The sequence below is a fragment of the Hippoglossus hippoglossus genome, chromosome 3, assembly GCF_009819705.1.
Source record: "Hippoglossus hippoglossus isolate fHipHip1 chromosome 3, fHipHip1.pri, whole genome shotgun sequence".
Lineage (NCBI taxonomy): Eukaryota > Metazoa > Chordata > Actinopteri > Pleuronectiformes > Pleuronectidae > Hippoglossus > Hippoglossus hippoglossus.
In genome coordinates this window covers 12,246,799-12,259,534 of record NC_047153.1, presented here as the reverse complement: position 1 = coordinate 12,259,534, position 12,736 = coordinate 12,246,799, and the positions used below count along the sequence as shown (strand labels likewise).

Below are 12,736 nucleotides of genomic sequence, written 5' to 3'. Positions count from 1 at the left end.
CAACCATGAATGTTTTTGCTGGGAACTAGAATCCCAAACTGGATCAAATGGAAGCGCAGGATATCACGTTATAAGCATCAGGGTTCGTTAGTATTCCAATGCATTATCATGACATCCCAGATGAAACAATAAAGAAAAAAAGTGGAGGGTGGATGGAGAGAGTTGGTGGAAGAAGTTGAAGGTTGATAGAGTAACAGAGAGTTGAAAAGAAGAGGAAATAGAAGAAGGAGCTTAGAGGAAATGAAAGGCTGTGGGTGTGACGGTGACAGCAACGCAGTCTGTGAGATCACTGACAGCTTTTGTAAGGCCAAGAGTGTTTGTACGTCTTTGTGCATGTACATACTGACTCCATTCTCTGTCAGCCCTGTATTGGCAGGAAGATGCTGTCTGTGCGTAGCTCTGTCTCACCATCTGCTCCTGGCTAGACCGCTGATATCTGTTCCCATAATATCCCGTTCGCCTCACTCAGTCTAGGTGGGGTGCAAATATATTTTATCTGGATCATTTCTTGATCGTTGTGATCCATCCATCAGTCATCCATCCTCTTAGCCAAACATCCAGCGAGCTATACCACTGAATTCATCTTAGTGTCCTGTTCAATAAAACAGGCAGAGCCAAGGTGCACTCCTACTCTTAATGCGACAGTGCTCCCTCTGTCAAGCCAACATCCTGGGCAGGACAACAAACCACAAATAGCCCTCTGCCTTACTCATCCTGAGAGCCTTTCAGCGTCACATGAGACCGCTGTGGTTTGAGGCAGGAGTCCCCAAAAATATATCTGTTCCTCCGATCCTACGGAAGCACCAAAAGGAAGTAATCACGACTTAAGTTTGTCGATTCAGTCCATTGGTAGCTAAGAGATCAACGGGACATGTCAATCAGAGGGCCGGTCCTTATCCAATATGCCTCACTGTTCAATCAGCTGTCAGAAAATGCGATGTCTGTTGTAATGAAGGTAACAAATGGCAGTCAGGATCTTTTTTGTTTCCACACAATGAGTGCTACTGCTCAGGGCACCTGTTCTGAGCTGGGGGAGAGGATCTGGAGGTGATAACACATGTCTGCACACAACAAGCTGTACTCCCAAGAAGAACCGTATACCATCCTTTGTTTCTGCTGGTGTCCCAAAACAACATGTTTCCGTTAAAGTGACAAAGCCCTCCAGCAGCCACACAGATCCCTTCACACGCTCCTCGTGAGGCTCACAGCGGACGGGTGAAAAGAAAAAGCTGGTAAACAACCTGTGACACGAGGTGGTCAACACCGTCCCCAGGCCAGGAGTGGGAGCTAGAGACAGAGGGAACTGGTCACCCCAGAATAAGTCAATCAAATTGCAGTAAAAGTAACAGTCATATCAAGAGTATCTTAGTGGATTTTCAGAAGTCAGAAACAAGGTGGGTTCACATGAAGATTCAACAACAACAATGTGTCTTTCACACATGAAGAACAAAGCAGGAGATTGTCCGAGACAGTGCATTAACAACAACAGGAAAATCTCCAGAGCATTTAGGTGAAGGGTGACACCTGGGAAGAGCATGTAGGAAGGTGCACGTGATGTCTAAATTCTGCTCTCATCACCAAAAGCTCTTGAGTCTCGTGTCTTTCCAAGTTGACAATTACATCTGCGTCTTTATGATTCCCCCTTTTTCATCCTGAGATATTTGTATTGTTTTCCCGTTTTTTTTCTGTCTTGTGTTAGAAACATCATTAATGCGCCCACTCGCTCAAGGTGAATTCTCCAGACAATATCCTGCTGTATTCTCGCATGGGCTCACTCAGACATTCTCCTGGGTTTTACTAAGGGGCTGGCAGTAAAACTGGTCTGGAGCAACCGATTCTGACATTTGCGTTCCCCTCCGGAAAATGTCAGGAGAATGTCCAGAACGGGAGCATGTCTGAAAGCAGCTTTAAAGTCCCCCTCTAGTGAAAAGTGTTTAACCCTGTAAACATATCTCCCCCTGTGCCTTAAATATGATAAAATACATAGTTTGAGTGAAAGTAGAACCACAGGCTGAGTAGATCCACTGTAACGCTGCTGTAAACAAATGCCAGTCTGAAGACAACAGATTCAGACAGCCAGGGTTTGTGATGTCACAAACCGAAGAAACCAATCCTGACAACTTGTGGGTGGAGCCAAGTATCTGGAGAAAGGCTCCTTAACTGCAGGTGGCTGTGAGGGTGGGGAGACTGGGAGCAGGGGCGGGACCCATAGAGGCATATACATATATCCCAGTCACGAAAGGAAGGAAGGTGTAAAGTTACAACTGAGCCATTTTAAGGCAATGAGGGGGATTTTATAACGACGGAGCTTTTGAATATTTTATTTTGAGGAGCAAAGAAGAGTTTTACGGGGGTTAAATAAGCTACTGGAGTGAGACTTTAAATGAATTGTTATTCACAAACAGAAGAGCATCATCCTCGAGAGCCATACAAATCAACCTGGATCAAAAACAGGGCACATTCAGCTTTTTGTTTCCGTCCTTCTTTCCTCCGTCTTTCAGCTCTCCACTGTTTCTGTGTACCGTGTGTGAAGACCAGCATTGCTTCAATGAGTTCACTGAATAAGAGGCACAGTGCATGTCTGGTTCTCTGTTTTACTTCCTGCTCAAGAGTACTCACTACTCACAGACATTATGTAGATACACTCAAAATCTACACTGCCTCTCTCTTTTTTCTCTTTGTCTCTGTCTCCCATTATCTATTTCTGTATTTCTCTACCTACCCCCTTATATATCTGCCAAAACCATTTTCAACCCACACTGCTGATACAGGGGTGGGCTACTTCTCTTCACGCAACCTCATCCAGATTACAAAACCTACTGCACCATCTCTGTTCTCCTCTCACGCCGCTACTTATCAATAATTGTGAGGCACAAAGTAAAAACCCAGACAAGATGGCAACCAGGGTCAAGTGAGAGGAGAGACGGCAGCAAAGCGAACACAGAGAACAATTAGAAAGCCGTCTTTATCGCGGACATGCTGCTGTAACAGAGTTATGTAAGAGCCTGGGCCTACGTCTAAACACACAACAAATCTAATATACATGCAAACACAACGCACAAATATACACACTCGCACAATAGCTCTCCCAATGTATTTCCCTGAACAGGTTTAAGATGTGGATGTAGACAAATAGGAATATAATGTAATGGACAGATAATGTCATCTGAACATATATGAATACAATTTAGAGTAAACTTTATTAGCTGCAAACTGAGGTAGGGACCGTCTCTCAGAAGTGCTTGCAATAAAGCAAACTGAGCTTTATTGTTTCACAGACACTTAAAAGAAACTTTATTGTCGTGGATATTGTCCCATCGCATTACACAACCTTTTCCACTTCTGAAACAACAACAGGAAACCAACAGCGCTTTATCTTTTAAATATAATTTATTTTCCGGGCAGCTTGTTGGGACATCAGATGCTCCTCTTGGGAGAACACTGTGAATACGACCCAATTTGCCAGGGATTTTATTCTTCTGTCCATAGCTTTGTCATTTCTTGTGTGTGTCTCTATATGTCAGCCATATGACAGATTTAGGACCTGTTCAGGGTGTTCCCCACTTCTCGCCCAGTTCCAGCTGGGATTGGCTCCAGCCCGTTACGACCCACGATAAACGGGATGGATAGATTTCTCATCCTGGACAAACTTCACATTCGTCATGGGCCAAACATAACCTCCAGATTGTAACAGTCATCCTGCAGTATGACACACACCGTTCCTCCTGTGAATATTTCTCCACAGTGCACATCTTTTCTCATCTTTATTTAGAAGCTGGGGTTTTAATATAGATCAGGTTTTATCTATTGACGGCACATATGTGAGTAATAAATGGAGGCAGAATATAATTTAACGGAAAATGAAGCAAATGAGAGAACCTCAAGGGGTATAAATGAACACAGATATTTTTAAGACAAATATCGCAGCTTTGTCTACAAATACAACCACAGCTTGAACAAACAAGTAAGATTAATCTCACATCTTGATGATTTGGGTGTTTTTATTTACACATACAGGACGATGACTTTGATCCGGATCATACATCACAAGAGAAATCGATGTGACAGTTTTCTGAAACGCGGAGGAATTTATTTGTCCAACCCGGCGCACCACACAAAAAAACAAAACCCATCTCCGTCCTTCTCCGTGACACATTTGTGTCATTTTATTTGCGCCCTTCTGTCTGACTTTTCTATTCAGCCATCATTTGTGATGTGATCCTCTATCATCCTCCTCTTTGGTTGTAAATATGTGTGCAGCTAAGTAGAACAGAGCAGAGCATTTTCCTTTTCATGGCCTCACCGTCTGCTCCCTGGAGTCTGTAAATCCAAGTGGCTTGCTTCCCAACACTGAGTCAAACAGGGAATAAAAATACCTTCGTTTCCGACTCTATTAATTACTGCTCTGTCTCTTCCTTCTCTCCTGCAGTTTGTTTCAAACTACTAATAAGATTCCATCCCATTACGTTTGAATCATAATACTAATTAAATGTTTCCTCGAATGTGAACGCTACTAATATTAAGCAATTATTTCTGACAGTTCATGTGCCAGATTAATAATGATTCTCTGTTGCACCTTGCACTGAGGCCTACTTGACACCTGACATTTACACCTAGTCTGTTGTGGAGAGATTACAACAAAGCTGCACAAAGACCTGGAGATACAAACTACAACACTATGAACTGTATCACTCCCTTTGCTCCACAATGCAGTCATTCCTCTCATTCATCACAAACTTTTCTGGAGACGCAACTGTCTGTGCTCTTCTGCAGAAACACACCTGAACTACCTGTGGATTGCAGGTTATTCATTTCATTCTTACACCTTAGATGATCAATATTTGTGAAAATGAGCAATTCAGAAACCACAGGAGTTGCATTACAGTATGGCATATAAAAGCATTCATTGACATTGTCAAAATGTTTCCCAGGATGCTTTTGATTTTTAACACCAACGTTAAAAGTACTTAACTTTCTCTAATAAATAATAATTACCCTACGAGAAGCTGCCAACTGTTACATTATCTTCTTTTTATAGTTCACCATCCGGCAACTCCAGATATCCTGATAACAATTTTTAAATATATTACATAATACATTTAATAATAACAAAAATACAGTCTAAATGCCATAAAATAAGGAAAGTAACAAAAAAATTAAACAAATACATTTTATATCCAAGCTCCATTGAGCTGGGAGACAAGAGATTGGAGCTTCTCCCACCTCATGCTTCGTGAGAGGCCGGATACACTTTACACAGGTCGTCATTACTGAGCTAAAGCGTATAGACTGTTCTCTCATATTCGCATTTTCTCGTAATTTAGATTCTCCCACCAACATAACCTGCATGTCATCATTGTTTCGCTGTTCCTAGAAAAAATGCCAAAATTATTTGCTTCCAAGATTTCTATTCTCATGATTTGATGCTTTTCTGCATTTTACCCATCTATGAAGTTGAACTTTTTTCTAGAGCAAATGTCACCTTGTACTTTAGAAAACAGGATTTGGAATCTTTTTGCCATTTTCTTGGAAAAAAACAAACAATTGAACAGATTAAATCATGAAAACAATCATTAGATGCAGCTCCAGTTTGGTGCATCACTATTCTTGTTTTGACTAAATAGTGTTATCACTGCCCCACTAAAAATACAGTTTACACAAATACCAATTGATCTTAATGAACAAACATGAAACTTTTCAAATTACATAACTAATAACTTCTGCGGCATATTTATTCACTTGTATTCTAAATTTATCATGGGAGAAGAAACTACAGCTCATTCGTGGTCTCTCGGGCAACACGTAGAAAAAAATGACTTCACCCACTGAATAAATGATAACATGATAAAACTTTATCCTCAGAAATGAACAGTCACTTTTGATTTTAATATAAATTACAGATGGCTTGGTAAAAAATAACGAAAAACTTCATGCTTTCTTTAAAAAATAATCCTTAAGTAGATTGTGTCTGCAGGAAAACGTGTCGAACTTATTTCTGCACCGTCTGTGAAGGGTAATGCATAAAGACACTTGAAGCTGGAGGCTGAGCTATAAATTTTTTGGTAATGAATCTGGGGTATTGATCCAATTCATTGTGACACAGCAGACAGCCCATAAGCATGAAAAAAACATTTGTTTCAGCAGAGAGCTTGAGTCCTAAAGACGCCAAGGCTCACAAAACATTAAAGAACTTCAGACATCTTTAATGTGTCAGCCAGGAATTATTACTATATTAAGTATTTAAGTTTCAGGTCATCATGAGTCAGTTTTATGGATGTGGAGTTTACCACAATATGGTCAGGTTTAAATTACTTTGCCGTGTGCGTTTATAATTCATGGAAATGTCAACATCTGCTCTTATAGTTGTACCTATGTACTATATACATTTCGTACTTATAAATATTTATCATGTGTATTTTATACATAATGTGGTTGCTATATTTTTCTCCACTAGGGATGAGTGAATTGAGTTCAACTGAGTGGTATAGCTTGCTGGATGTTTGGCCGGCCCATAAGTGATTAGGATGATGATTTTATTTGATCAGTGTTAGTGTTATTACAGCCCAACCGAAATATACGTGTAAATAGCCTATATATTTTCAAAATTTATGTAATTGAGGCTCAATATTTTACAGCTCAACTGTAAACTTGATTATAAAATAAGTAGAAATAATAAGAAAACACTAATGCAACCAAATATGAGGATTCTTGAAATAAGAAAATACATAATGCACATCTTTTCTGCATCGTTTAATCTGGAAAATAAAAGTTTTCATATCAGCCAACAGTTACAAATATGTCTGGGAAAGGCTCGTATCAGTAGATTCCATCCAAATGAACAAATATATTGGTCAGGCTCTATTTGTTATTGCAGTTATTATCATTAGTAGTAGCACAAATAAATGGATTGAAATATCAATGTTTTTTCCAGTATTGTGTATTTTCACTGTATAAGGTGGTGTTCTTCAGTGTGGCTGGACTCTGATGACTCTGCTGTAATGTTTCACCTTTTAACCATGGCCTTTTCACTTGCACAACTCTCTCTCTCTCTCTCTCTCTCTCTCTCTCTCTCTCTCTCTCTCTCTCACACACACACACACACACACACACACACACACACAGCCACACCTGTCATGTAATCGTGAAATCACTTCTAGTTGCAGATTGTGACTCATCTTTTTGTCCCCGGTGAATCCACACGTCTGGCAGTGAGGTCGCAGGACATTTTGGAAGAGGGGCGATGCAGTGTGTGGGTCACCACTCGGCACATGAGGGAACTCCTCGCTGAACAACAGCACGTTTTACAGCTGCTAAAAACAAAGATATTAGCAGCCCATAAAACTTGACAGTTGCACATAAAAAAAATGAAATGCTGTGGTCCCTTGGCAGCGGTATCACATCATTATCGGCCTGAGCATGTGAGGTCTTTGCCACCTCACGTCCGCCAGCTGGACTCTATTGGACCGTTCAAATCACAACTCAACACATCTGTCTAGATCAGTCAAGCATACGTAACATCTATCCCTCACTTATCGGTTTTTAACCTATGGTTTGACGTTAATCTTGTGTTCACATACCGTTAGGTGTCTCAGCCTCTTGGCTTTACTTTTTAACCTTTCTTTGGTTGTATTGATGGGGGTTTGTGTCTCCTAATACGATTTCAATGCTTGGTTTTACTTTAATTATTCATGTGTTTATATATGATATATTGTAAGGTGTCCTCGGGTGTCTAGAAAAGCAATGTAAAATAAAATGTATTATCATAAAAGAAGAGTTTACGGAGAGATGTCTGCAGTGTTTTTACCATTTTAACTTTAAAATATCTCTGATATCTCACTTGTTTTACCTTCACATTGACAATTAAAGCGTGTTTGAACATTACATGCAATAGACTGATGAATCAAATCCAAGACTGCAGGTCAAACAGTGCAGCTGATGGTCATATTACATATCTAGTCCACGTCCCCTGTCATTTAAATTGTGTTTAACTTAGTTCATGTGGGTGTGGTGGACACAAGTCAAGTCCTGCTGCTTTTTATTTAATCACATTTATCAAGACAGTGGCTGCGTCATGTCTACAGACATCCAGGGGCACATCTGCTTCAGCATCAGGTGTTAGTCAGTGACCTCGACCTCGGTTCACACAATGAGAGTAAAAACACACCATGTATGGCGCTGGCAGAGGCATGAAAAGCTATTTACTCCACCGGTATATCCTGATGTGGGGGGGTTCGTGTCATTACCACACCGTCTGCTCCCTAATTCTCCCCTCCGACCACAACCGAGGACACACACACACACACACATCTCATTTACACAGACAACAGTGCAAACACCGCACAAAACCACGGCAGCCTGCACGCTCACAGCACCAGCATCCCCGCCGATGGATGGATGACCTTGTGCGTTCACGCTCAGGTCACCTCGAGCGAAAAACGCGTCCACGGTGAATCCACCCGGAGTACAACAAGTGCTCCGGCGGCTGCTCTGCTGTCAGACACACAGTCACTACACATTGCCACCTTGGATGGGTGTATGCAACACCTCCTCGCTGCCATCCAGTGCGGTTTTAAATGGTGAAAGACAGGAATTATACAATCAGCATCAGGACCACCACCACCATCGGCTCGCCGGAATGACCCCCACTCGGCATCAGCACTTGACATCAACATGACACACTCAAGGGCATCCGGCAAACCAACGCGAGAGCTTTGAACTACACAGGGAGCCCGGGTTGAAATGAGCCTCTATCCATCTACACAGATGGCCGCTGGAATCTTGTTTTTCCTCACCTTTGCTGTTGTCTTCTTCTCTGTTGAGATGCATGACTCTTCTTACAGTGTTGCGCTCATTTAGGCTTCAAGCTGTGCTCTTGTCAAAAGAGTTCTCCGCGTAAACTCTTATTCCAGTTCTTCTGAGGTCCAATGTTGCGCGCTTACTGTCTCGCTCGGCTGGCACGCATGGACGCGCCTGCACTTGTGCGTCCTCCTCCCCTTGTTTTGTGCCGGAGCAGGTAGTCTAGGTGATGTTGGGAGTCTGCATGTATTTGGTCTCTCTCACTTTCTTCCCCTCCTCTGCCTCCCTCAGTGTGTCTCCCTCTCTGAGTCGCTCAAAGGGATGGTCGCGGCGGAGCTTTTAGGGAGGAGACGGCTGGCAGACGGGCGGGGTGACGTGAAGTAAGTCGGTAGGAGGTCGTCTCCTCGCAGCTGAGGCGAGGGATCGGTGCGCCCTCAGAGGTGTTGACCATTTCGCCAGAGGTCTTCAGCAGCTCAGGGACGCTTTGCAGCCACTCTCACACCACACCGCACACTGATGTGCAGCACATTTCATCAGAAACAACATCAGGATGCTGTCATGCGTAATTCGCGTCTCTACAAAGGCCAGTATCGCTAATATATACAACCAAAACGCAATGGCATCCAGCTCCCAGCTGCTTGTAGCCACTCCATTCGATCAAAAATAGTAATTGTGACAGAGAGATGATTCCAATAATCAATACGCGTCAGTCTATAGGAGTGTATAGATTATAGTATGGAACTGTGCCGCGGCTCTGTGAGAATAAAGAGCGCACGTGAAACCACAAGTATAAAGACATATCTGGTACTGTGGCCAGCACCGACGCGAATTCATGCTTTGTCACAATCGCCCCCTTATGTATCGTTCACTGCCATAGCCGTGATTTCACCGTGAGATCAATAATCAATAGGATCCGAGTGAGAATCGCACATTTTTACGCACAACCTTCAGAAGTTGTTGGGGCTTCGCTGAATCTCTCGCTCACGTGTTGAGACTCTGTCGAGCTTTTACATTAGTGTCAGTGTCATGGGCAGCGCGCGTGCTTTCATCATCATCATCATCATGCCATTACAACCAACAGGCCCGTGCACAGGATCATTTACTCACCGTTCACGTTCGCCCGGAGCCACGAGTCTCACACGGCTCACTGGCGGTCTCTAGTGGCGAGTGTTGATCAGTGGCAGTCATGTGGATGTAACTGATGGAGATCATTCTTCTCATGGGCTGTTATAAAAGACATTAGTGGTCGTTTTAGTGGGCTACTTTTTAAAACTAAAGGGTGCTTATTATTGGTGATCTTGGATTACGTTAATGAAATTGGTCTTGACAATAATCTTTGACAAATTAAATTCACAACGTGGATTTAGCATCTCATTCATTACATGTAAAATTTTGTAAAAGTTAACCTGTGAAATGAAAAACTAAATGTTCTGGGTGCCTGCTCAGCTCAATGAATCCTTAAGATCATCCTTTGTTGCTATGGAGTCTCATAATGGCAGTGGGGATAAAATATTTTTAAAGGAGGCATTATGTAAAGCTATAGTAAGTAATAAGACGTATTCCATATATTAGTATACGTGTTCTTCTTCAGGAGAGTATGAAATATACAGGAGCTCTTTTGTACAATTACAGAGAAACACCAGGCACAGATCAAGCTTTTAAGCTTGTAATGGTCAGCTGATCACTCACATGCATCGAAATCTTAATTTATTTATTATGTCTTATCTATACTTAACGATTCGACTGCACGTCTGGAAAATCTTCAAATTACACTGAATAACTTGCTAAATAAGATCTTGAATAACACAAAGCTTAAATCTTATGTACAATATGTTGTAACAGCCTTTTGCCAGCGAACGGGGGGGGGGGGGGGGGGGGGGGTTCTAGATTCTATCCATCCTTTTTCAGACGAAAAGCCCATAGAAACATGCTTGACATGTCTTGATACGGCACATCTGTATCTTGGGTAACATCTCTCATCAGTTTTTGTGCTCTGCTGTGTTGAGTCTCATTTTGACACTTGTTCCTTTGTTCTCTCACACAGATCGCTGTCTGACACCTCTCTCGTGACAGCCCTTCTGACATCTTGTGTGATTTTCGTGCAGGGCAGATAGTCCTCTGTTACATCCCTGCTGGTTCTGCTTTGCAGAACGTGAGGAATCTTCTTAATCTATTGTATTCACAGAGCATTCATCCTTGAGACATTCGACACAGACGGCTTTTTCCAACTCTATACTTCACATTGCATCAGCTCTCTTCCTCATGCCCTCTTTTTTCTCCCACTATCTCTGTGATGAATATTTATTAGCCTGTCACACGATCTTCTCTGAACTCAAAACAACACATTCATCAGCCCAACTGCAGCCACGCTTTAATCCTCCAGCAGTTTTCACTATATTGTGTAATTTCTCAACAAAGACTGGTTTAGATTCCGGGATGTTGAGAGCTTCTCACCAAACTCCAGGTAATTTAAGAGCCATTATATTCCAATCAACACCATTATCATTATTGTTATGAGCATTGAAGCAACACAGCTGAGCACCTCCACCTTGGGAATAATGTGCTGTATTTTTCCAGCATATTTATAGGCCTTAAGATATGCACGAGAATGATACAACAGATGAGCAACAAATATGAGTCCATGTACACATGTATCACTGTGGTATAGCGTAGAGGGTCAATATCATGTTATTCATATAGTCTTTCATCGCCATCTTAAGTGCCCAGACAAGGTTCTATCCTCCATCATCCTCCACCATCCTCTGCATTTGTGTGACAAATGAGTAGCATTTTATAGCCTCTTCATAGATGGTCAATGTCACAGCAAGAAAAAGAGAGATGGACCACCTGTCTCATGTAAAAAAACACTTTCAAATATTGATGTATGGAGATGCTCTGGAGACCTATCGAATCTCCTCCTCTTTGAAAAACACATAACAGCAGTCATTTTAGAAATACAAGCTGTAGTTTGTGATGATTTGATTCCGGCAGTCTGCTTTGTTGTTTTGTTGTTCTGACAATAGAGAAAGGATCCTTTTCTTTGCATACTCCAGATGAATGAGAAGACAAGAGTTATCTTAACACTGGTGCAAATACAGTACAATGATGTATCCAGGAAAGGATTTTTCTTTCTTTTATTGTTAAAAAACATGAATAAGATGATCATTTTGGTTCAGTGAAATGCAACCCTTTTAGTAAAGTGCTGTATTGTTCCACAAGTCCTTGACAATAGTATTAAAGTATTTAGAAAGTCAAAAAAATACATCCTGGATCCACACCAAAAATTGATGGGTTCTTCCTTAGTCATGTCCTTCCCTCCACAAAATTTCAGATTTTTTAAAATTTCCATTTTGTTTTTTGCGCAACTGTGCTAACAAACAAACGCAGATGTAAACATAACCTCCTTAGTGGAGGTAATTAATCTGGGTCACCAAACTGTTTGTAGTTGAGGAACATGTGGGATATGAAATGGACCAACAAATCTACATCTGACCTGCGATGAAATAAAAGAAAAATCATGCAGAAGAAGCATTTCACATAAAGAGGAGGCCTAGAGAGAACAGAGAGGTCAGTGTTCTCAATCAAGCTGCAGTTTCAGTGGGTTAAAGAACGGCCATGACATGTTCAAAATTGCTCAATGAAACATGGATAAACTAATGCACCAATGAAGGCAAATCACTGACCCATCAGCACAATATTCAAAATACAAATCACATCTGTTTACTATGCAACCATCAAAACAAGACTCAAGCTCACATTGGTCATGTAAACAGTCATAATTGGAAAGGATGAAGCCTCCACCATGTGGCCAGCAAGGTCACTTTGTTCAGGAGGAAGTGGGCAAGGTGAGCTAGCTTCCGATGTAGCCTCTGTAGGTGGAGCCTCAGGAGGAAGTAGTAGGCCAGGTAGTGAAGTAGGCAGGGAATTTCCACTGTGGTTA

At 41.7% G+C, this 12,736-nt stretch overlaps 1 protein-coding gene across 3 annotated transcripts in view; it reads right to left on the bottom strand.

The window, feature by feature from the left end:
• The window catches only part of syt7b (synaptotagmin VIIb), a 96,071-nt gene extending 86,761 nt beyond the window's left edge, over window positions 1-9,310 (bottom strand). For 2 of the 3 annotated variants that reach the window (XM_034581632.1, XM_034581630.1), the window contains exon 1: window positions 8,793-9,309. In XM_034581632.1, coding sequence (XP_034437523.1) covers window positions 8,793-8,826 — 34 coding nt within the window. In that variant the 5' untranslated portion in view covers window positions 8,827-9,309. Of the gene's footprint in view, window positions 1-8,792 lie in introns of all 3 variants that reach the window. The other variant, XM_034581629.1, reaches the window with a different exon arrangement.
• Between the last annotated feature and the right edge of the window lie 3,426 nt (window positions 9,311-12,736).